General features: G+C 53.8%; 3 protein-coding genes across 26 annotated transcripts in view; 2 read left to right on the top strand and 1 right to left on the bottom strand.

Annotated features, from left to right (window-relative positions):
• The window catches only part of SNPH (syntaphilin), a 34,648-nt gene extending 30,655 nt beyond the window's left edge, over positions 1-3,993 (top strand). For all 8 annotated transcript variants that reach the window (XM_057502831.1, XM_036924824.2, XM_036924822.2 and 5 more), the window contains one exon: positions 657-3,993. In XM_057502831.1, coding sequence (XP_057358814.1) covers positions 657-1,833 — 1,177 coding nt within the window. In that variant the 3' untranslated portion in view covers positions 1,834-3,993. The remainder of the gene's footprint in view (positions 1-656) is intronic.
• Positions 3,994-5,611: 1,618 nt separating this feature from the next.
• On the bottom strand, positions 5,612-22,688 carry SDCBP2 (syndecan binding protein 2). Of its 10 annotated transcripts, none has more exons than XM_057502840.1 (10): positions 22,559-22,672; positions 21,390-21,530; positions 14,578-14,648; positions 13,898-13,946; positions 13,156-13,256; positions 9,509-9,667; positions 8,658-8,833; positions 8,408-8,579; positions 6,365-6,456; positions 5,612-6,128 (listed from the first exon to the last, which is right to left on the bottom strand). In XM_057502840.1, the coding sequence occupies exons 3-10, from the start codon at positions 14,629-14,631 to the stop codon at positions 6,074-6,076; spliced, it is 858 nt and encodes a 285-aa protein (XP_057358823.1). In that variant the 5' UTR covers positions 14,632-14,648; positions 21,390-21,530; positions 22,559-22,672; the 3' UTR covers positions 5,612-6,073. The 10 variants fall into 10 exon arrangements, with proteins under 10 accessions (XP_057358823.1, XP_057358822.1, XP_057358821.1 ...); XM_057502839.1 differs by having other exon boundaries at positions 21,398-21,530; XM_057502838.1 differs by lacking the exon at positions 21,390-21,530 and adding an exon at positions 15,215-15,409 and having other exon boundaries at positions 22,559-22,653.
• The window catches only part of LOC130683873 (EF-hand calcium-binding domain-containing protein 8-like), a 41,948-nt gene continuing 37,080 nt past the window's right edge, over positions 19,010-23,877 (top strand). For all 8 annotated transcript variants that reach the window (XM_057502846.1, XM_057502848.1, XM_057502850.1 and 5 more), the window contains exon 1: positions 19,010-19,147. In XM_057502846.1, the coding sequence (XP_057358829.1) occupies positions 19,056-19,147 (92 nt within the window). In that variant the 5' untranslated portion in view covers positions 19,010-19,055. The remainder of the gene's footprint in view (positions 19,148-23,877) is intronic.

Below are 23,877 nucleotides of genomic sequence, written 5' to 3'. Positions count from 1 at the left end.
CTGGCTTGCTCTCCTTTTGGGGGTATCCTTTCCTCGGACACCTTCTGTTTCCACCATTTTCCTTGGATCTCCCATTTGAGGGAAGGAATAACATTATCAGCACCCTTCCAACATTGAAGGTGGTAATTTCATAAAAATAAAACCATCCATCACCCTCTCCCCAGGTATCTCTGGCCAAATATCCCTCCACTGAAATTTTTCACAACCAGGTTTAGTAAAGGAAGTCACGTCCCTTTCTGTGGAGCAGAGGTTTTAGGCTTGGTTTCTATTGTTTATGTTAGGGTTCTCTAATGGACATGTTAAGTTCTTATAGCAGTGGCATGTATCAATTGAGAATTTCTATTGTCTAATCTCTTCTCTAGGTAATGGATTTAAATATGGCTGGTCATCTGCATTTTGGCCTCTAGGAGTGAGGGTGCCATGGTGTGGGGACATTTTCCCCCCAGGAGGAGGCCTCTCCTGCCATGGCCCCTCTGTCCCCAGTCACTCCCCCTGTGGAGTAAAGAGAAGAAGGAAAGGCACTGAGTCATGCCCTTTGTTTTACTCTGAGCCACAGCAGCACAGGCCCTCTGTCCTTGGTGACAGCCCCTGCCTTGCCTGTCCTTGGTGGCCGTGACAGGCCAGGCAGTGAGCATGTGTGTCTCCTCTGCTCACAGGGACACAGAGATCGATGACCTGAAGACGCAGCTGTCACGCATGCAGGAGGACTGGATTGAGGAGGAGTGCCACCGCGTGGAGGCCCAGCTGGCCTTGAAAGAGGCCCGCAAGGAGATCAAGCAGCTTAAGCAGGTCATCGACACCGTCAAGAACAACCTGATTGACAAGGACAAGGGGCTGCAGAAGTACTTTGTGGACATCAACATTCAGAACAAGAAGCTGGAGACGCTGCTGCACAGCATGGAGGTGGCCCAGAACGGCACAGCCAAGGAGGACGGCGCCGGGGAGTCGGCTGGCGGGTCCCCCGCCCGCTCCCTCACTCGCAGCTCCACCTACACCAAGCTGAGTGACCCAGCTGTCTGCGGTGACCACCCCCCTGGCGACCACCCCGGTGCCTCTGCTGAGGACAGGGCTGACAGTGGCTTTGCGGCCACCGACGACACACTGAGCCGGACGGATGCCCTGGAGGCCAGCAGCCTGCTGTCTTCGGGGGTGGACTGTGGCCCCGAGGAGGCTTCACTGCATGGCTCCTTCAGCCTGGGCCCCCGCTTCCCTGCCAGCACCACCTATGAGAAGCTGCTGTGTGGCATGGAGGCTGGCGTGCAGGCCAGCTGCATGCGGGAGCGTGCCATCCAGACAGACTCTGTGCAGTACCAGCCTGACCTGGACACAATCCTGGAGAAAGTGACCAAGGCCCAGGTCTGCGGGACAGTCCTCGAGTCAGGGGACAGGCATCCAGAGCTGGATCCCCACCCCCCAGGGCCCAGAGACCCCAACTCAGCAGTGGTGGTGACGGTGGGTGATGAGCTTGAGGCACCGGAGCCCATTGTCCGAGGGCCGACCCCACTCCAGCCTGCGGCCACCCCCAACCCCAGCCTGTCGGTGAGTGTGGCATGCCCGGGGGAAGAGGAGGAGGAGGCAGCCGTGGCCGAGAAGGAGCCCAAGAGTTACTGGAGCCGCCACTACATCGTGGATCTGCTGGCCGTGGTGGTGCCAGCCGTGCCCACGGTGGCCTGGCTGTGCCGCTCGCAGCGGCGCCAGGGCCAGCCCATTTACAACATCAGCTCCCTGCTGCGGGGCTGCTGCACTGTGGCCTTGCACTCCATCCGCAGGATCAGCTGCCGCTCGCTGAGCCAGCAGGGCCCGAGCGAGGCCGGTGGCAGCGCCCAGCTCTGAGGGGCCCTGCCTGGCCTGCGGCTCTGGCAGCCTGACCACTGATTGTAGGGGTGCCATTCTCTCTCTTGCACATTCCCGTGGGGCATCATCTTATTTATTTAGTTTTGGGTTTGGAAGTGGTTTTTTCAGGATATTAACAGTGTCTGGGGGCTGGAAGTAGGAGCTGGGGGAAGGTATCCCAAAACATCTGCAGGAGAGAAGGGAAGAGAGAACAAGGGGTGAGGAGGCGTGCTGCCTGGATAGACCAGAGAGAGCGCAGTGAGGCCCCACAACTCAGCCCTGTCCACCTGCCCCTCACAAGGGGCAGCCCCTACTCAGGAAGTCCCTGCGTGCTGGTCTGGGGAGCCGCCCCGCCCACCCCCCACAGCCTGCCCAGTCCCTTGCTCGCTGCCTGCTTTCTCTCCCAAGCTACCCCTTGCCCTCAGCCCCGGCTTCTGAGCCAGTATTAGCTCCTCAGACGGAGCTAATCCCTGCTGCTTAGACTTGTAGCCCAAAGTACAAACACCTGGCCCAGGGCCCTGTGCCAGGCTGGGACCGCCGACCTGGGCTGGAGCTCTTCGGGCTGCTGCCTGCTTTGGGAATCAGAAGCACAGTCAAGGCCACGGGCTGTGGGAGAGACAGTGATGGGCAAGAGGCGGCAGAGGGCAGTGTGGGTTCCATGTCTGCTCATCCCAGATCTTCTCTGTGATCCATTTTTCTCCTGGCACTTCTGGGCCTGTCAGGTCCTTCTTCCTGGGAGACCCGAGCCAGGCAGGCTTGGTGCTGGGGGACGCAGTACGTGCCTGGGCCCTAGCACCTGTCTGGAGACTGCCAGCACAAGAAGAGGAGGCAGGGGCTGGCAGCTCAAGGGGGGTCCTGCAGCCTTCTGAGATGAGGCCCTGCAGTCTGGGAGCCAGGGATGGACTCAGCAATCCTCAGCTGGCTTGAAAAGCCAGAGGCCATGGCTGCCCCTAGAGCCTGACCCAAGCTTCTCTGGGGCGAGTCTCAGGCCCAACTTCCACTTTGCACTATGTTCACTTTGGGGCTTGGTTCTCGTGCATCCCAGGATCTCTAGTGAGATAGATGGCTGCTTGACTTTAGAGTGAGAATTCCTAAATCTTAGACCTATCTGCCCCTGGCAGAGAATTCCAGCAGGAAGAATGGCAAGATGAATGTGAAGCCATGACGTTCAATCAGGCCAAAACAGGGTGCCCTGGGAGGTTTCCTAGGCAGGGGTGGGTGGGGCAGGATGGGTAGGAGCCCTGCAGCCTCCCTGCTCCAGCCTGAGCCCAGTACACTTGGAAGATTCCCTGCCTCCCTCCTTGCCTGGGACCACGTCCAGAGCCCCCCACAAAGCTGCTGACATTTCATTAGCATTATTAATTTACAAAGTAAACCCACTTCCACCTTCCCCTGCAGAACTTGCACCCATTTGGTCATTCCACCCTCTTCAGGGGTTAGGCCCCACATTTGGGGAGCACTGGTGGGACCCTGTGTCTTACCCTTCTGGCCTAGGGGGCCGGGGAGCACTCGATTCTCTGCCAAGGTTGCTTGCCCATCCCTACTGCTCTGACAGCCATTGCCTGACTCGTGGGCTCTGCCCTTCCTCTCTGTGCCCTCCACTCAGGGGAGCACCTGCATGCACTTGAGTGGGTGACCAGTCCCGCTACTGGGGCAAGAGCCCCCTCTGCCACACGCTTTGTGCCTCCAAAGCTCCCCCCACCTTGGTTGGGGCCTCACACCAGCCATCTTTTGTGGAGCAACCCCCGCCTCAGTCAAACCAAACCTGATCTCCTGGGGCCTGGCTGGGGCTGCCCCACAGGACACTGGGGTCATGACATGGAGGGGCAGTGGACAAGCCCAGTCCAAAGCCAAGCCAGGAGTGGCCAGGACCCAGCCTTCTGTGCCATGTACTCATGGAGCCGCGTAGTGTCTCTTTAGAAATAGTCGAAGCTTTGCCACGAAAATAAATGTACAACTATATTTGACAACATAAAATCGATATATTTTTCACCATTGGAATTTAGGTGAGCTGCATAGCCCCACTGCTCCTGTGTCCTGCTCTCTGTGGCCTTCCTAGTGTGTCTTGTGTTTTGGTGGATGTGGTCAGGGTTGGGGCCCTAGTCCACACTGTCCCTGGTACTGAAGAAGCCACTTATGAAGGGCTGGCCTGGGCTTCGACCTGGGGTCTGTGGATGAGGTGAGTGGGGCCAGCGGCTGCCCTCTATTGCTGCTGTGACCCGAGACCTGCCTGTCTGGGTCACAGAGGCCCTAGCCCACAGCGTTGAGGGTCCTCTCCTTGGGGGTCTGGTGGGGCCTTCAACCAGCTTTTCTTCTTCATGTTAGTGGGGGGCAGTGGCTCACCACCCCAGCCCGGGACAAAACCTGGGACCACGCTGGCCAGTGGCTGCAGCCAGGCTCTTGTACACGTGCATGTGCACTCAGCGTCCACATCTATGCAAAAGGTACAAGGTGGCCTATGCAGCGTCAGGGGGTAGAGCTGGCTCAGGCTCGAAACCCGGCCTCTGCGGGGCACACGATGGGGGGCTGGAGGGTGAGGCCAGCGACCAGGGCCCCCTGTTGAGTGTCAACTTCCAAAGCTCCCCTTTTCCCTCCTGCTTAATACTGCCTCCTGTCAGGCTGTGACCTTTCCCTCCTGTCCTCAGTTTCTGCAGCAGAAATCTTTGGGGCCGCCCCTCTCCCCTGGAGCTCAGTAGATTCCAAAGGACATGTTTCCAGGAATCATCTTCTGGAACTGCTGGTCCCCTGGAGCCCAGCAGCAGTAAGCAGCTTCTCCTTCGTAGGAGGGTCTGGGCCAGAGTGGCCCTCTGCTCCTCCTGTCCAGGCTCGGGCAGGAACCAGAGGCAAAGGCTGGGGCTCTGCACCTAGAGCTGGCCCCGAATGCTGGCCCCGAGTGGCGTTTATCCCACATTATTTCCCAAGGGGATAACTTAACTTTTCACTGAACACCTTCCCAACTATCTGGCGGCGCCCTGGGGAGGGGTGGGCAATGACAGGGTTCTGGGGCTAAGGCCTGTTGAGGAGCCTCAGCCCCATGAACTCATGGCCCCTCTCTGACCTTGGGGGACAGTGTACTCTTCTATTCGGCCATCCCCTTGATGAGAACTCAGGGGATACAGGAAGGCGGGGGGAGGGGGTCTTCACTTCTGTCACTTGTCCTTTTGTTAAGACAGAGCTGTACTGGCAGCAGACAGCTCTGAATTAAAGCATGAAAACACAGCCAGCCCCTCGGCCTGTTCTCTGACAGTGTGTCTTTTTTCTGAGGGGGAGTGAAGAGGGCTCAGCGGGTCCCCCCCAGCTGGGAAGCCATCGTGCACACGCGGGAAAGAGCTGCGCACTCAGGGGTCACTGCTGAGGCCAGGAAGCCACGTGCCAGTTGAGCTCTCCCACGCACCTGTATGGCAGCTGGGGGTCACTCCCCTCCTGGACCTAGAAGTGCCTCCCCGGGGGCCCCAGAGCATGAGGCCCTGTGAGTACACCACATCGCACCCCTCCAGCCCTCCCGGGGTGGTTCTCACCTACCTTCTGCAACTGCAGAAGCAGGCCACAGCCACCAAGAGAGGCTGCCCTAAAGCCAGGGCCCCTCATGCAGAGCCCACCCCGTCCCCAGCCCCAGTCACCCCTGCCTGGGCCTGGCTGGCAGCACGCGACAGTGGCAGAGCCAAGCCACTGCTCTCAGAAGCAATGGGTAGAAAAAAGGCCTCTGTCTCACCACTGCTTAGGAGAGAACAAGCTCTCCCTTGCTTGTCATGGGGCTAAGAATTCTGGAAGTTTCAACTACCTTTGAGGAAGGGATTTTATTTAAAATCAAATCGCTATTCAAAAGAAGGGTCATAGCTATATTCAGTTGGTGACAAGGAGCAAGTGATGGGGAAAACAAGTTCTCACAAAGAATGTATTGCTGCTCTCTCAAAATGTGAAACTGTTTTTGGTAGAGTCAAAAATCTTGAAAAGGACCCAACGGTAGCTTTGAGCAATATTTAGCCAGCCTGCCTATATGCCAGCATGGAAACCAGCAGAGAGAACGGCTGTCTGGGGGCCTTTGCCCCTTAGGAGTCTGAGCCTCCAGGGAGGCCTGTGTGTAGTAATGACACACTCCTGGGATCCAGTGTCGCCCCACCTAGAACACTCCCCGACTCAAGACAGCCCCGCCCCAGGCAGCAGGCTTCTGCAACCTTCCTCGGGAGACCTCTGCCCTTTGCTGCAGGAGTGGGGAGGGCCGAGCTGCCTTCCTGGGGCTTCAGACATCTGGGATGGAGTGGTCCATGGTGTGGTGGAGCAGCGTTGGGGACAACCTAGATGCAGGAACAATGGTCATCAAAACTGGCAGCAGCTTCTCCCCACCCGCCCACCAGCTTGTGCACCACACGGGGGCCTGCACTTTCACTTCTAAGACTTTCACTTGTCCAGAGCCGCCAGCCACCCTGAAAGGACAGGAGGGAAGGGCAGGCCGGGCTGTGCCTTGTGGGAGCTATGCGGAAGCCGGGCTGGCTGGGCAGGGCGAGGCGAGGCAGCAGGGGAGCAGCCTTACTTTTTAACCATGTGCTCGTAGATGACTGTGGGGATGACGGTCAGGGTGACAACATTCCCAGCTGTGGCCAGAATCCCTGTGACCTCTTTGTCCTGGAAAGGAGGTGAGTGAGCAGTCATCCTAGGGGGCCGAGGGCAACCTCTGCAGGGGTGGGGGTCAGCACGGCTCCTACTGGAGATGCCACGAGCCCCTGACTGCAGGGCAGGGCTGCCTGTTAGGGGAGGGTCCCAGGCAGACACACAGCGGAGGCCTTACTCCAGCAAGAACGCGGGCCCCCACCTGAGGACCTCCTCTGTAAATGAGCCACCGCTCACAGGCCTCGCCCTGCAGGCCAGTCGTGCTGGGCTGACCCAGAACAGGGCCTCACGAGCGCTCCTCCCCTTCCCCTCCTCCCAAGACCTCCCAGAGGCTCCCCAAGCCCACGTTTTCTATCCCATGTTCCTGGCGCTGGTCACATGCAGGTTCTGCTCTAAAGCACACAGTGGGGACATTAGGAGCCCACCCACTGGGCTCCTGTCAGCCACCCTGAGCCAAGCCTGCATGGGACCTCTTCCTCTTATATCTTGTGGAGAAGTAAAAAGACCTGCAGACACCATCCAGATCACGGCGAGAACAAGAAACAAAAAGTCTCTATGCCAAGTGCACCAAACAGTCCAAATGCTAAAAGCTGGGGCCAAACAGAGGAGCCTCCGGCCTCTGATCAGAGAAGGGTGGCCTTTATTTCACACATCTTTCTAACTTGATTATGTGCTTTCTTAGTTGTTGCAGGATAAGTGGGAGATGTGCCAAGCAGGGTGAGTGATGGCCACAGAGAGGAAATAGGTAAGCTTTGAAGAGATAAATGCCCTCAAGAAGCATGGCTCTCCAGGGCCATTCAGTGAAGGGACAAACCCAGTGCTCAGAGCCTCACAAGGCCATGGTTTGGCAGGACAACTGACAAGTTCATAATGATGCCTGGAGCTATCAGGGAGCATAAGAGACTATGCAGCATGTTTTAGAACAACTGCTCTCCAGGAGGGTTAAGATCAACGACCTGCACTGTTTTGGCAGGAATGAACTCAGAGGGCCCACTCCTCAGGAGGGGTATGAACATGGTTGGCTTTTTGGTTCAAAGGATTCCCTCTGGGTTGTCATGCCTGACCCCCCAGGAGGGGCAAACGTTAGCAGAAGGGATCGTTGACAGATATTAGGAAGAGCTTCCTGCTCACAATATTCATGAACCACCAGAGCAAGCCTCCAGGGAGGGTGCAGAGACTGTCAGGCACAGGGACACAGATTTGTGACAGGAATGGCTCGGTGATGGCCCTTGGAAGGGGTGGGAAACTGGCTTAAAAAACTGCACCAGCTGTGACATGAGATGCCACTCCTGCTGGGGGGACCCTGCCACATGCACCCTGAAGCCCTGGCTGCAGGAGGGGACGGGACCCTGACCCTAAGTCCCAAGGGGACTGAGAACCACTCAGGCTCCAAGGGGCACTGAGTCAGGACAAAGGCACTTTCACTTGTGCAGGGACCAGAAGCCACATGACTCAGCATGTTCTGTGGCCCATTCCCTGAAGACGGCCACCTCTCGGCCGACGACCACAGCACTGCCCCCCGACCACTTGCTCCTTTTTGTCTTTACGAGACAAAACTTACCACACACACCTCAAAAACTGAACAGAGGTCAGAAATGAGTTTCTGAAGAGCAATTTTCTAAAATTTTCCTATTGCTGAATGTGGTCCAGGATGCAAATAAGTCATGCAGAGCAGGGAGGTGTCCCTGTAGCCAGCAGCCACCTGGGTGCCACATCCTGGCACACTCCCACTTTCTGCCACATCTCTGGCCTCTATATGTTGGTGACATTAGCTAGTATTTATTGAGCATTACAGTGTGCTTGGAGCTCTATACACCTTGTCTTTTTGATCTGCGGAGCATCCTGAGGATGAGGACGCTGAGGCTCAGATGGTGGCAGCAGCCCCCACACAGACGTGAACCTTCCCACCACCCAGTAGTCCCCCAGCTCCTGAAGTTTCCAGGGCAGAGCAGGGTCGCCGGCCTACCTTCAGCCCGATGACATTCTGCCCATTCACTTCGCACACGGAGTGGTTGGTGAGGAGCCCATTGCGGGCTGCAGAACTCCCTTTGACCACAGAGGTGACCTTCCCCTTCTTGATGACAAAGCCCACGTGGCCCATGCTGTCCTTGTGCATGGTGACGGTCCGCTGGAACGGCCTGGCGGGCAGAGGCAGTGAGCTGGGCTGGGATGCTGCCGGGGGCACACGGAGAGGCTCCTGGGGCCCGGCCACTCACCTGTCCCGAACAACCATGACGATCTTCTCAGCTGAAGTCTTCTTCACCGCCCGGTGGGCCTTGGCTGTGCTCCACCCGGCACAGTCTCGCCCATCAATCTGCAGGATCTGGTCCCCAAAGCGCAGCCCCACAAGGGATGCAGGGGTGTTGGCCTGGACCAACTGCACAAAGAGCCCCTGGGGGAGGCAGGACCAGACAGTGAGCCCCTGGCCCACCGAGCCCAGGTTCTCCTCGAAGCTGTCACTTTCCTGCTTATCCTCTGGGAGCCTACAGGGCACCAGGATAAAGCTCCACATGGCAGGCACAATGGTTACCCCATTTTCCTGGGGAGGAAACACTCCAGGCCACACAACTGGGCCGCCACTGAGGCAGGGTTTCAACCCTGGGCTGCATCCTCAAGCTCTGGACTGTACAGGCCTCTCACAGAGGCATCAGTGTCCCTGGCTTCTGGCTACAGACAGCCATCTGGAAGCCAGATCCCTGTCAGTTGTTGGGTAGGGAGGAAGGGAGGTTCTGAGCCACAGGAGCCCCCAGAGGGGCAACCCATCCCTGCTGCTGCAACCCAGGCCAGCCCCAGGCCTTGGGGGAGGCAACTGAGAGGAACAGCCAGCGCCTGGGAGTTAGGCGGCACGCGGCTCTGCACCTGCCCTACTGGGGACGGCCGCCACTGCCGGTCCACACCGCGCTGCCGGAACTGAAGCTGACGCGGTTGCGCCGCTCAGGGCAAAGCCCAGGACGTAGTGGGAGCAGGGAGCGCCAGCAGCTGGGGCCTGCGGGGGGCGGAGGGGGCGCTGTCCAGACGCACGCTTGCCCTCGGCGGAGCGCCCCCTCTGGCCGGCCCTCGGCCCTACCTGGTCAATGGCCTGCAGCCGCAGCCCGGTCTTCCCACGCTCATCCTTGCACAGGTGGATCTCGCGCACCCCAGGCTTGATCTCCGCACGTCGCGCGCCCAGGCTGTTCCCAGAAGCCGGCGCCACCAGCATGCCCGGCGAGGGGCCCGAGACCACTGTCTGCAGACACCAGGGGAACAGGGAGGCACGGGGGGTCGGGGGAGTTGGGGTGGGAAAAGGCGGATGGAGTGATCCCTGGGCCCTATCCCACCCGCGCACCACACACTTCTCAGGGGCAGAGAGGGAACAGGGTTCCATGAAGCCACTAGGGGGCGCCAAAGTCCCCCTGAAAAACAGCGAGGAAAATGGGGAGAGGGTGGGTATGCACAGAAAGGGGACCCTCATTTTCTAAGATAAACTGGTATTAGGAGAACACCCCATTAAAATTCACTTAAAGATGAAAAAGATTTCACAGCAAGTAGCAATGAGGAAAAGAGGTCTTGATTTGATTTTTGTCTTGAAAAAACTTAAGGTAAAATTGTAAAAATGAATGCATGCTTTTCTCCTAAGACCCAGAACAAGGCAAGGATGTCCACTCTCACCACTGCTGTCAAACATGGTACTCGAAGTACTAGCCAGAGCAACAAGGCAGGAAAAGGAAATAAAAGGCATACAGACCAGAAATAAAATGGTCTCTATTTGCAGATGACATGATGGTGTACTAGAAAATCCAAAGAAATCTACAAATAAACGCCTAGAACTAATAAATGAGTGCAGGCAGGTAACAGGATAAACGACTGTCATACAAAATCAACTTTTCCTCTATCTACTAACAAAGAACATGTGGAAACTGAAATTTAAAATACAATGCCACTTACAATCACTCAAAAAAAAAACTACTTCGGTATAAATTTCACAAATGTGTAAGAATTGTATGCTGAAAACAACAAAAGACGGATGAAAGATAAAAAGATGGCAACAGAGAGATAGTTTCTATTCAAGGATTGGAAGAACACAGTAAAGCTGTCAATTGTCCCCAAACTGATACCCAGAGTGAATGCAATTTCTATTAAATCTCTACAAGATGTTTTGTCAATATAGGCAAGGTTAATCTAAAATTTATATGAAAAGACAAAGAAACTAGACTAACGAAAACTATTCTGACATAAAGAGTAAAGTGGGAGGAATCATTTTACTAAATTTCAAGACTTACTTTATAGCTACAGTCATCAAGACAGTGTGGTGATGGTGAAAGACAGACACACAGTGAGTGAGACAGAAGAGAGAGTCCAGAAGCAGCCTCACACGTTAGGGCCAAGTGCTTTTTAACTGAGGTGCAAGAGCAGCTCAACGAGAAAGAACAGTCTTGTCAGCAAGTGGTGGGGAGCAACTAAACATCCATTGGCAAAAATATGAACCCTGACCGAAACCTCACACACCTTGTACAAAAATTAAATGAAATTATAAACTTAATGTAAAACATTAAACAATAACTGTTTTAGAGGAAAAGAAAGGAGAAAATCTTCAGGTCCTAGGTCTTGTATAAATTTCTCAAACAGGACAGTGAAGCATGACCCACAAAAGAAAAAGAACAAATTGGACCTCAGCAAAATTTATATTTTTTGCTCTGCAAGAAACCCTTTTCATAGGTTGAAAAGAGAAGCTACAACCCCAGGAGAAAGTATTTACAAACTGCATGTCTGATAAAGGACTCTAGAATAAAGAACTGCCACAACTTGACTTAAAAAAGCAAACATTCCATTTAGAAAATAAGCAAAAGATACGAAGAAATATTTTTATGGTAAGAGTTTGCAGCTGGTAAGTTAAGCACATGAAAAGATGTTTGACACCACTAGCCATTAGGGAAATGCAAATTAAGATGGGGCAACCATAATGACAGGAATTATTATGGCAAAATAATTTGTAGTTTTGACAAAATTATAATGGCAAAAATTAAAAACAGTGACAACACCAAATGCTGGTGAGGAACAGGAACACTCATGCATTTCTGGCAGGAATATAAAATGGGACAGCCACTCTGGAAATAGTTTGGCAGATTCTTAAAAAAAAAATTAAGTATACATTTATCACATGACCTAGCAACTGCTAGCAATTGCACTCCTGGGTATATATCCCAGAGAAATGAAAACATATGCCCATATAAACAGCTGCACACAAACATCCCCGATAGCTTGGTCTGTAATAAACAAAAACTGGGAACAACCAAGATGTCCCGCAACAGGTTGAAAATACAGCAGGGCCCACCGCGGAATCCTACACCACAGTGAAAAGGGAAAACCACGATGCCCACAGCGCCTGGGAGGCATCCCATGGGCATGGTGCTGTGAGTGAAAAGGCCAATCTGGAAAGGTCAAACATATATGACTGCATTTACATAACATTCTGAAACAACAAAATTATAGAGACAAAAAACAGCCCTGGTGGCCAGGGCTCAGGGAGTGTGAGGGGGACAGGGTGGCCTGATTATGAAGGGGCAGTGTGAGGAGACCTCTGTGGAGATGAAATAGTTCTATTCTTGATTATACCTGTGGTTACATGAGTCTGTTCAGGTGCTAAAGTAACCCACAGAGCTACAGACACAGGCTGTGCCAATGGAAAATGCCTGCTTTTAATATTGTGATACATTGAGCTACGTGAAATGCAGCCACTGGGAAAATTTGGTGAAGGTACAATCTTCTATACCCTTCTCTGTACTATCTTTGTGACTTCCTGTGAATCCATGATTATTTAAAAGTTAAGTTAAAAATTTTAAATAAAATGTTTTATAAATATATCTGTCATAGTTTCATCAAAATTTAGGTGAAATGCACGTATGTCCTAATGTAACTATAGACAACACAATGTTCTTTTCTATGTGTTTGCACTTCACAGCATAACTATTAAGGGGATCATTTTGGAGAAATATACCAGGGTGTCACCAGTTTTTCTCAGGGTCCCACAGGTCCCTGTCCCTGTCCGTTTCCTCCCATGAGATCCTCCATCAGCTTTGTATGTGACAGTGGCAGTTCTCATCGTCACTTCCGTCAACTTCATGAAACCCTCCCGCTTTAGCGAGATTTGCAGTTGCCCTTTGCCACCCGTTTTCATGGGCTCAGGGAGAGGCGGCAGACCAGGACACTGACAAATGGCCCACAAGGATGCTGGGGTTGGGGGAGGGGGCTGTTGAGTGGGGATGGAGTCCATAAGTGAGCACATTTTCCAGAGTGAATATTTCTGCATCACCCGTTCTTTGGCTCCCTGAAGCCACAGAGAGCAAGAATCGACCATCGCTGTTTAATTTGGGGGACCAGAGCTGGGTGACAAGGTCCTTCTGCTTGGCTCTGCCATCCACGCTGCTGCTCTCAAGGCACAAGCAGCCCTTCCTGAGAAGCCCCCGGGTTCAGGCTGTGTTTAATGTCTTCCCTTCTTGTCCAGCAGGCTCAGGCCCACAGCCTGAAGCCAGAGGTCAGAGGGCAGCTAGTGGCCCCCCAACCCCAAGGCCCTCGGGAAACCACAAAGCCCCACAGCACTTGTGCTGAAGGTTCAGAACGAGAAATGCTGCCAGAAACAGGGGCAGGCATGCTGGGGAAAGAGGAGATTGAGGTCTGTTTAAATGTCAAGACCAAGGAACACTCTGTGCCCACACTAGGCAGGAGACGAATACCTACACGGCAGCCTTCTGGAGTCTGAAGCAGGCTCTGCTGGACTTCTTGGCTGGAGAGGGAAAGACCCATATAATTTTCCAGTTCTGCCAGGTTTGGGTATAAAACTGATGGGAAGGAAAAGAGGAAGGAGAAAGGTGATACAGGGTGTGAGCGGAGCCATGCCTGCCTGGCTCCCAGGTGGCCGCTCGTTTTCACTGAGAGCCTGGGCCCTGGGATCTCCACGGCTGCAGTACATCCCTGAGAGCGTGTGTACCCCAGGGACATGGGACCTGCAGGAGGGGGGGCAGGGATGCTTGCTGGGGACGTGGGCCTGGCTTCCTCCAGGAGCACGTGAGACACCAAGTCCCTCGTGTGCCACTTTGGTGGTCAGCTCCACTGACCTTACTTGGCACTGGCAAGACATCCAACACAGAGAGCGGGACTAGTGCTGAGACCATGAAGGCCCTGCTCTTAAGAAATCCATAGGCTGTGGGAGGCGGGCATCTGACCTGAGGGCTCACTGGCCTGTATTGAGACTGCCGCGAACATCTCTAAGGACCAAACATCCTAGTCGCCTCGTGTGACCCCAAATCAGGGACATTAGTGTCCCACTGAGCCGCAGCTTTCTCAGTGTCCCCCTCAAAGGGCTCTAGTAAGGCTTAAATGTGCATACAATGCTCAGCACAGTGGCACACAAGATACAAGTGCTGGGAAATGGCCAGAGAGGCCACTCTCAGTCAGGAGCACCCCACCACAGCTCACTCACCTGAAGGCTGGGAGACAGCGGGCATCCTGGGTGTGGCTCTGGCCTGGGCCTGGGAAGGGGTGGAGAATGCTGGTCAGCTGTGGCCAGGACCCTGAAACACTTGGAGCCTGGGGCTCCCTGAGGCTGACGGTCAGGGCATCAGTATGCTGGGGAGGCGAGTCCATGCATCTTCCAGGTGGTGTGCAAATGTAACCTCTGTAGATGTCTATGCTTCTGCAGGGAGGTTCTTCCTGGGCCCATGACCTACCCCATGGCATGACCCTTTTACGACCCGAAGCAGCCAGAACACTGAGGCCCAGCTCACAACTAAATGCTCAGTTGAAGAGCCTCAAATTCTCAAAACCCATGGGTCCACAGGTGGGATGGAAGGCGAAGGGGTCTTTTAGGGGCTGAGCAAAAGTACCATGCCATGGGCTGTCATGGGGTGTGCTCTGGAACTGGCCTTATGGTGTGGGGTCCACCCAAACCCACATGGAGGAAGCTCGGGGCAGAGCAGGCCCAAGAGACGCCTGTCTGCAGCTGCTGGGTCTGTTCTGTTCCTGCTGCAACTCCACTGCCTGGGCCCCCGGGCACCTGCTCCACCCAGCGGGCCCTGCACTGGCCCCAACAGCCAGCACCCTGCAAGACAAGCCTCCATGGGTTACGCTGAGGTAATCACGAAGGCTGCCGCGGCTGCTTACCTGAATGGCGTGGTCCACCTTCAGGTCCTCCAGAGATGGGTACAGGGTGGACATGGCTGCTCCTTAACACCCTGCAGGGCACACAGCGTGAGGAGGGGTGAGGGCTGAGAAGGCACGGACATCCACCACCTGCCCACGTGCCACTCAACACTCTCAGGATGACAAAGACATTCGGGAGGCATTGCTGCCCCTGATCTGGAGATGGGGGGCTGGACCTGAACCCAAGTCTGGTTCCAAGTCCATGGTCTCCACCCTCATTCCATCCCACCATGTTTAACTGACTTGGGGCTTTAGAATCTGGACCCAGGGTTCCACCCAGGCGGACATGCTGGCCAGGAAAGGCAGGACAAGGGGCATGTCCTTCCCTGATGTGTTTGAAAGGTTGGAAGGGCTTACAAGATCTGATCACTTGAGACCTAACTTCAACCAGCAGGTGTATAGCAGCACCTGCTGCATACCCAACCTATGTCTGAGGTTTGCACAGCATCATCCCACAATTACACAAAATTCAGTCCAGTGTCAAGAGGGTGGGGGCTTAATATTACAACAGAAAGGCAGTGAGACACGTTGGAATTCCTCCCTGCCTCCCACCCCACTTCACCTCTGGGTACTTGCACTCGTACCATATACCACTTACATGCAGCCTTGATCTTTGCCCCAGTGAAGACCAATGGAAATTCTTTAAACAGGCACACAGTCTGTAGCAGAATTCAAACACTCATCAGAGCATCGCTCCAAAGGGCAGAGGGGAGGGGTCTGGAGGAGCATTGGGAACATTTATTGAATACCTTCTGTCCCAGGGGAGAATCAGTGGGACCTCAGAGCAAGGTATCTGAAGAAATGCAAAGGAAGCACCTTGGAAGAAAGGCTGAATTTCCCTTGTAGGTGAAATGTGGTGGGGCAGTTTGTCTTTCTGGGTTCTTTTTGGGTCACCCACTAACCCACTGGCCCTGTCACATCTCAAGGCCTTTGCTGGGCCAGTCCACTCCAGCCAGATGCCCTGCCCTGCCCCATGCCTCATCACCTTTGGTTCCTGCTGGAGAGGCCTCCCCAGCTCCTCAGGTGACGAGGTCCCTGCAGCTCCCCCCAGGGCCCTGCTCTCCGGGAGATGCTGGGCCAGCTTCCCACCCCGGACTCATCAGTTATCCTCAGTCTGTCTTCCTGGCTGGACTGCAGTTCCTTGAGGTCAAGGGGTGCCCTATTCACCCCATTGGGCCTACATGTGACAGGTGAACACAGTAAAGGGATGCCTGGGTGCCACAAAGAACCAAGGGGCTGTGGCAGGTGATATGACTCCAGCCCAAGGTCCAGATTACTCTGAGTGACCCAGAGGGGCCGAGGTCATCTTCATCCATCACTGCTCCTGCTCCTTCCTCTGTAGCTGCTGCTTTGACCCTTGTGTTAACCTTGACACCCCCCACCCACACACACACCCACACCCACACACACACCATTCCTTCTAATCTGCCATCAAATCCCATCTGTCCCACATCCCAGCCCTAATCCCCATGCTGTGTTCAGGCTTCCATCATCGCCCTGTCCCTCCCCAGGAGCCACAACATCCCCCCACGGGCCCTGCCTCCTCTCTTGCTGTTCTCCAGATGGCAGCCAACAGGCCCTTCTGCAAGAGCCTGGGATTCTGTGCCCTTGCTTAAAGCCCTCCATGGCTCCCCACTCCCACAATCTCCCCCACATTCCCTAAAGTAGCCCTCAAGGCCTACATAATTCCTCCAGAGACTGGAAGGAATGGTGACTCACAGGCCAGATGCAAACAGATTTTATCTGACCTAGCACAGTACGTTATACATTCAAATTAGCAGCCTAAATGCAAAACTCAAGACACTGCCTTAATAATCTTGTTTTATTAGGAGTACTGCTCCTAAAACACAGGAGGCTTTGGCAACCCTGGATGCAGCTGAGTAGCTGCAGTTGAGTTGCAGCAAACTCCCAGATGCCACAGACCCCACCACTCTCTATTCAGTCTCTTACACAGAGACACTTTACTCACTGGAGCTGAGTCCCAACTGGCACTGAGTCGCAACATTTGTTTGCAACCTCTCCCTAACTCTCCAGCTTCATTTTTTGCCTTGGGTCCTTTTCCAACCCCCATTCTCAGCTCCAGCCACAAAGAGCTGCTTTCAGATCGTTAAATTAACTGAATTTTCTCATGTCACCAGGCCTTTGCATGTGTTGTTCCATCTGGATTTCCCCTCTGCTATCTCTACTTCCTGCCTGGCTAACTCCTAATCATTTTCAAGCCCCAAACCAAAAGACACTTCTTTCAGGAAGCTTGCCTTGATTTGTGCTTCCTACCTCCCCTTAACTCTGGCCCCATGTTCTAAACGCTAATGTTATTCACTGCTCCAGTATTTGTCTCTTTACTTTGTCCATTTACCTTGTTAGATTGAGAGGTCACAGGCAGTACTGAGCCTTCTCATTTAATGCAGAACCTGGAGCCCCTTGCATGGATACTAACTCAACAATATTGCTGGAAGCCATGCATTCCACCTGGGCTTCCACTCTGCTCTTTGTAAAGCAAATGCTCTTTGACGTCCTAAGGACGCCTGCCTTCCTAGGATGGAAACCAGGACCAGATGGCTGGGACCCCTTCATTACGGTCACCTTCTCTGGGTCCCAACTCAATTCTGGGCAGAATAGGAAAGCAGATGTTCCCCTGCCTTTCAGCGGCTCATCACATAGCGGGAAGGGCTCCCAGCCAGCAAATATGCTCTGAGTCTCATTCAATCATCCATTTATATCTGTTCACATTTGAGTGTCTACTGAGTGCCAGGGCCCCTGGGCCTGTTTTTCTCATACTGGTCCTTCTGCTTGGCACACCAGCCTTCTCTGTGTGGGTGTGGATAAAGTGAAGGTTCCTATGGCCAGGATTCTCACCTGGCCCTGGTTGGCTAGCTCACTACACACATGTGGGCAATACGTTGTTATTGACTCTATATAAAGAGCTCCACCCAGTGCTTTGGGTGACATGGTGGCGCAGCAAGGCTGCAGGAGAGCAAAGACGAAGACAGAGACTGAGATGACTGAGCGGGTAGAGAGGCCCAGAGGCAGAGACCGGCTTGCTGCATGCAGACTCGCTCTGAGTGGACAGGATTCTAGTGACTGACCTGCCACCATGGAAATAAAGTTGGGTATAATCCTTTCACCCCAAGAATGTTCTACTGTCATTTCTTTGGTCTCACTGAATCCATAGTGAACTTGCCCCGGCAACACAGTGGGGCTCTTTTCAAGTCTCAGCTCAAATGCTACCTCTCTGCCTGGCTTTGTCAGGCAATGGGAACCCTGCTAGTTGGCTGGTTCTTCTCGTGCTTCCCTAACCCTGATTTGTGCTGCCTCTTTTGTCAAGCTATTTATCATATTATTTGATTAATATCTGGGTTTTTCTCATACTGGACCCCACCTCACAAGGGCAGAGGCTATGTTCTGTTCACCACACTATGCTTCCCCATCGAAAGTGGTATAAATTGTTATTTGGCTGAATAAATCAGAACAGATTGGAAATTTGTGTGAACATTTTTGGATGCCACAGACTGAGGGGACAGAACTAGCCTTTATGAAGCAGGGCGTGGAGAACTGGACATCTTGGAATGCACACACAACAGTTCACCACAACAAACTGTCCTCATGACTTGTACGGCTCACATGACTTTCCAGTATCTTCCCAAAATGTATGCAAAAACCTCATCATAACCTGTTCTACATACAAATACAATGAGATTTCCCCCGGTTTTAATATACAATATATTATCCAGAAATGCACATATCAGGCTAATCGGGGGAAAGTTCACCCTTTTGGAAAATCAGTCTATCCTCACCAGGTGAGGATAGGTCACTGGTGAGTCACCAGAAACACACCCACGTACATCTGCATTTGTAGCTGTCACAGCGACTCCATGCGTGTATACAAATACATGAGCCTTCGACCCAAGATGTCGAATATAAACTCGGCAAAATTCAGTTGAATATTGTCTTGTATTAAACCTAAACTGCTCGTTTTATTATGTACAAGCGTGACTGAGTGTAATCCAGTCTGATGTTTACATAATGAAATGCGCCGTCTTTCCTTACAAATTACTTTTATTGCCCTCATTTCTCCTCTATAATAAAGACTGGGGCGTCATATTGATTTTTTTGCTCTGGACGAACCCGCCCGCTCCCTCAGACTCAACTTCCCGCTTTGTGAAATGGGAGCACTCCACGCGCTGGGGCAGCAGAGAGAGCCGCAGTGGTCCTGGGGTCTGTTCCGTTCTGCAGCCCCAGGCCTCAGTTTCCAATCTGTCACACCGCCCGACAACCCCCCGAGGACTCCCACCCGCCTCCAGTCGCTGCGGGCTACGGCGCCGGTGCGGAGACCCAGCAAGGACGCTACGGGGCGCTGCGGCGTCCAGAGCGCCTGCGTCGGTGGCCCCAGGAAGCCTTGCGGCTGCCGGGTGGGAAACGGCGGTTCGCTCTTCAAGCCGATGGTCGGCCGGGTGGGTGACTGGAGCCCACCCAGCCTCTCGCGCTCGGCAGGCGCCTGCGGCTGGCGCCGGTATCCACAAAAAGAGATCAGGTAAAGCAGCAGAGCAGAGGATGGGGGCTCGGTCGGGGTCCGCGTCCCCTCTTTGCCGGACTGGAGGTTGCGCGGATCAAATCGAGGTTTAAAGGGAGCGAGTGTCCCTTCGCCTGCCCACTACCCTGACCTCTGAGGGCCATTTACGGCCTCGGAAGGAAGGATGATGAGGTTGACCGGCCCCCTGTTTGCCTGATAAGATTATGCGCTGAGACAGCTGTTGGGGGTCGAGGAGGCAAAGTCGACGCGGCTGCGCTCTGCGCTGCCTGTTGCCCGAACTGAAAAGGAAGCCCCCTCGCTCTCGGGGCGGTGCGGAAACGCCTTCAGGCCCTGAGTATGTCCTGCCCGTCGTGACGTCACCGTTCCTCCCACTTTTTGGCTCCCGCTCAACGGTTTCTTGCTGCGCGCTGACACCTGACACGGTGCTGAGCTGCAAGGGCCCCGCCCCGTTCCACGCAGACTGACCCTGGGATCTCACCCAAGAGTGCCCGAGTGAGAGAGCCTGCTGCTCAGGGTGGGGGTGTTGTGCTTGGCCGGGCACATCACCTGCCACAGCAGAATTGGACCCACTGCTGGTTATAAGAGTTGTTAGGCAGTTGGGTCTCTGGGGTGCTGGACAAATGGCTAGGGCAGCTGGGGAGGGTGGGGGTGGAGTGTCCTCCTCCAGGGATAGGGAGGCCCAGGTCTGAGTCCATCAGCTTTCCAGGTCTCTACCACCTCTTGCAGGTTATTCAAACTGAACTCATCTTCACCCAGCTTTACTGCCTCTCTGCAGTGGCCCCAGCAAACCTACCCCAAGGTCTGAGCCAGAAATCGGGGGGTTATCCTCAACTCCTGCTCTTGAAGCCACAGCCAGCTCTGTGCTCAGGATAAATCTCAAACCTCAACTTGGCATTCAGATCTCCGTGTCCTGTCTCCTGGCACCATCTTCAGTCTCACCTCCTCACTCTTCCACCTGCCTTCATTCCAGACTCTTTGCTTCTTCTAGTTCTCACCTGCTAGTTCCTGATTCCTTCCTTTTGCAGGTGCTGTTCCCAGTCTCTAATACCATTCATGCCTTCTCCCCCTTGCTCATCTGGTGAACCATTCTTCCTTCAGTACTAAGCTCTCCCCAAAATCTCCACACCCACACACCACAGAATTAGGCAAGCCTCCCTTCTCTAGACCACAGAACATGACATTCACCTATTCGTCATTCATTCCACTAATGTTTATTAAGCACCTCTTGTGAGCAATTTCCTGGGTTAGATTTCCACTGTGCTGTATTCGTTTGCCTGTCTCCCTCTCTGGTTGCGAATGTTGTTCATTTCTGAATCCTCAGTGCTGGGCCCAATGCCTGGCACACAACAGGAGTCTGGTTACTATTTCTTAAAAGAGTGGAGAACAGAGACAGAGGGAAGAGAGAATCCAAAAAAATCCCTTGAAGAAAAACCTAGGCCTGAAGTGAAGAAACATAATCCTGAGGAGGCGGATTGAAAGGCGGGCTCCTGAATCTGACAGTGGAGGAGGGCTCAGGTCAGTGATCATGGCTCCCACAGCCCACCGGCTCCTCTGGCAGGAAAAGAGCCACCTAACCGATCCGTTCTAGAGGAGTTTTTCTCTCTCACTGCACTTTCCAGAATTTCTATCCCTGAGCCAATGTAGTTTTTGATGTTATAAGTAATAACACCCACAGCAAACTGGCAGCGAGGCCTCAGAGATGAGTGGGGCTGAAAAGAGGTTGTCAGCCCCCATCTTTGGACTTTGTAATGAGGTCACTTTTTTGTTCCAAAGAGCTGAAACTCTGGGACTCCTACTTGTTTCTGGGGACAACTCATCCATCCTTCAGAAGACAGCACATGGGAGGGAATCGTGGGTTAGAATGTCAGAGGAAGAACTGGAAGGCCAGATTAGCCCAGGGATGTGATAAGTGGGGAAGGAGGAAGCTGTTGCTAGGCCGCCAGCATGTGCCTCTCCTCTCAGGGCTGTACTGCCTGCTGGAGAAGAACTGTGAGTTGCTTCAGGGAATGCAGATGCCCCTGGATCCAGGCCCTGGAGGGGCAGAGCAGGAGCAAAGACCCTGGGAGCAGGCAGGGCTGGATTCAGACTGCTGCCTCTGCCTTGTGAGAGCAAGCACGGACAAGTCCCTTTTGAGTGTCATTTCTTCCTCTGTATTGTGGGTAACCATACTTGTATCACAGAGTTATGATGGAGATGAAAAGAGTCTTAGAAGGAAGTGTGTGGAAAGCAGGTGGCACAGTACCTACTCACAGAGGGTGTGCAGGATCGTTAGCTTGGTTCCTTCCTTCAGTGCATCTACTGAGCACTAAGTCCCCCTACTGTTCTGGGGATGGTGAGAAGGGGGTGAGCAGACCAGTCTGTCCTGGAGGAGTGGTACTTCTAGCTGGATGGATAGGAACAAATGCTGTGTCCACTGGTGGGAATTGATGGGCTAAGGAAAGCGGGATGGAGGGTAGCGGGTGTCAGAAGGTCCAGAAGAGCCTCACTGTGGGGCTGACAGGTGCCTTAAGGACTAGGGAAGTGCCTTGAGGCTGAGAGCATAGCGCTGCAGCAGCCCTGAGATGGGAGGGCCCGTTGCGTGTACAGAACGTCTGCCCAGTGAGACTGAAGTCAGTCATTCAGGGGGCGCATAACAGGAGAGGAGCTTGGAGAGGCAGTGAGGTCCAGATCCTCCCGGGCCTGTGGGCCATGGGAAGGACGTGGCATTTCCTCCAGTGAGATGGGGTCCCCTGGAGAAGTGTGAGCAGCAGAGTGACATGGCCCAACTTTGATTTTAACAAGCTCCCTCTGGCTGATGTTTGGAGAGTGGACTAGAGGGCAAGGGCAGGAGCCCAGGTGAGAAGGCTGGGGAGGTAGGGTCATTAGTTTGGGCTGCCACATGTAACACCCCTGCCTGCTGCCCAGCCCCCAGCAGCCCCATTTCAGCACCATCTTCTGGGGCTGCTGCGTACACTGGCCCCCTGTGTCCATTACCTCACTCAATTCTGACTGGGGGGATGTGTCCAGTCTCCACATGAAGAAACCAGTTCTGAGAGTGGCTAAGCCCCTGGCCCAGCTTCCTTGCCTGGTAGAGAACTTGTTGGTAGAAATAGCTTCAGGCAGAGAAGTAACAGAAACTGAGGCCTGCACTCAGTTTCTGAGGACAATCAGTTCTTTGCCTGGCCTTCCATGGGCCCGCTTCAGGGAGCAAGGTGTGGGTCCCATCTCCGTGAACACTGTCACCAGCAGTCAGGAGCCTGGCGCCCTCATGATACTGGAAGAAGGTCACTCGACCCTCAGACCTGGCCCAGGGCTGGGGTCGTAGGAGAAACCCCAGTTCACACTTGGCTCCCAGAGTGAGGCGCCTTGAAAGGAAACTGCCAGGAAGTCCCAGAGGGTCAGGACAGTGAGGGAAGGAGGCTGGGCTCTTACCTGCGCCAGGTGCTGCTGCCCGTCCTTCTCCAGCCACTGCCGAGTCTGTTTCTCTCCTTGGAAGGTGGTGGCCCTTGTCCCAGCTGGGTTCCTGCTTGGGGAAGGGTGGTGCCATGGTCAGCTGACTCACCTGGGACTGGGATGAGCCCAGGTGAGGCCCTTTGCCTGGGTAAACAAATCAGGTCACCTGCCCCAGCCCTAGTCTAGATGTGGTGGTGGGGTTAGGGGCACACACACCTACTATTGAGTGATATATGAACCAGGACCTTGTGGCCTTGAGGAAATCAGATTTGGGTTAGACACCAAGGCCTGCTGAGCAAAGTGAGGACAGTTTGGTGGGTATCCAGGGTGTTTAAAAATGGCCACGCCTGTGACCCAGCATTTTCTCTCCTAGGACTTTGTTACAACAAACAAGTAGGCATTGGGGTCTGAGGGCCCATCACCACACTGGAAATCCCAAATGCCCTTCACTAGGATCTAGTTAAATAAGCAGTATTTCTGGAAGATCACAAAGCTATCAGAGTCATTCAAGGAAGAAGCCATGAGGAAATGTTCCTGAGACATTGGCAAGATAGTGAAAAATCGATACTGTGGTTCTGCTCTTGAGTTTGTGTTTTGCGTTTTGGAAAGTGGATGTGCACTGGCAGCAGGGAGGGCATGTACTGAAATGCTGGCGGTCCCTTGAGGGGGTTGTGGGTGGGCTTTTGTTTGTACTTTTGTGTCTGCTCCAGGTGGTAGGATTTGTTTTGTGTTGAAGTCAGTTTTTGCTTCAAATGCTTATGATTTTTACAAGACAGGAGCCGACTAAGTTTGTTTTAAGAAGGGATTTAGATTGGTTGTCCCCAGGAAGGGGAACTAAGGGTGTGGGTGCTGGGTGGGAGGGGACTTTCTTTACAGCACACTTTGTGGTGCCTTTTAAATTTTGAAAAACTTGAATGTATAACCCATTACCAAAGTAATCAGATATAATTGAACAGAATTGGAAGAGAAATTTAGTTTAGGTCCTGGTGGGTTTGGTTGGACAGAGGTGCCTGTCACACTTGGTGTCTGGGGAGAGACTGGGGACCTGTGTGCTGGCAGCCCTGTGAGGAATGACAGGGCCCCCACCCAGGGAGGGGTGAGGGTTGGGACTGCTCACCAGGTCAGGCAGCCAGCCCTACGTCACAGTCTGGGGGAGGAGCCTGGCCAGAGCTGCACTGGCCTCCGGTGTCAGATCCTGACCAGGAGCCCAGGTGGGGTCAGTCCCATGGAGGAGACACTGATAGCTTGTGAGGAACTTAAAGCCAAGATTCCTACACAGGAAACAATGGAACAATAGC

The sequence above is a fragment of the Manis pentadactyla genome, chromosome 5 (assembly GCF_030020395.1).
Source record: "Manis pentadactyla isolate mManPen7 chromosome 5, mManPen7.hap1, whole genome shotgun sequence".
Classification (NCBI taxonomy): domain Eukaryota; kingdom Metazoa; phylum Chordata; class Mammalia; order Pholidota; family Manidae; genus Manis; species Manis pentadactyla.
The sequence above is the reverse complement of the archived record's forward strand: the minus strand, read 5'-3'. Positions and strand labels throughout refer to the sequence as shown.

Bases quoted from the DNA above. Each gene is read 5' to 3' on its own strand.
- SDCBP2 (XM_057502836.1), bottom strand. From the start codon at position 22,673: ATGGCACCACCCTTCCCCAAGCAGGAACCCAGCTGGGACAAGGGCCAC. The intron at 9,668-13,155 runs GTAGGTATTCGT...TGGTGTCTGCAG, and splicing joins AGACTCCAGAAGGCTGCCGT to ACAGTGGTCTCGGGCCCCTC. The intron at 8,580-8,657 runs GTGAGTGGCCGG...TCTGCCCGCCAG, and splicing joins GTCATGGTTGTTCGGGACAG to GCCGTTCCAGCGGACCGTCA.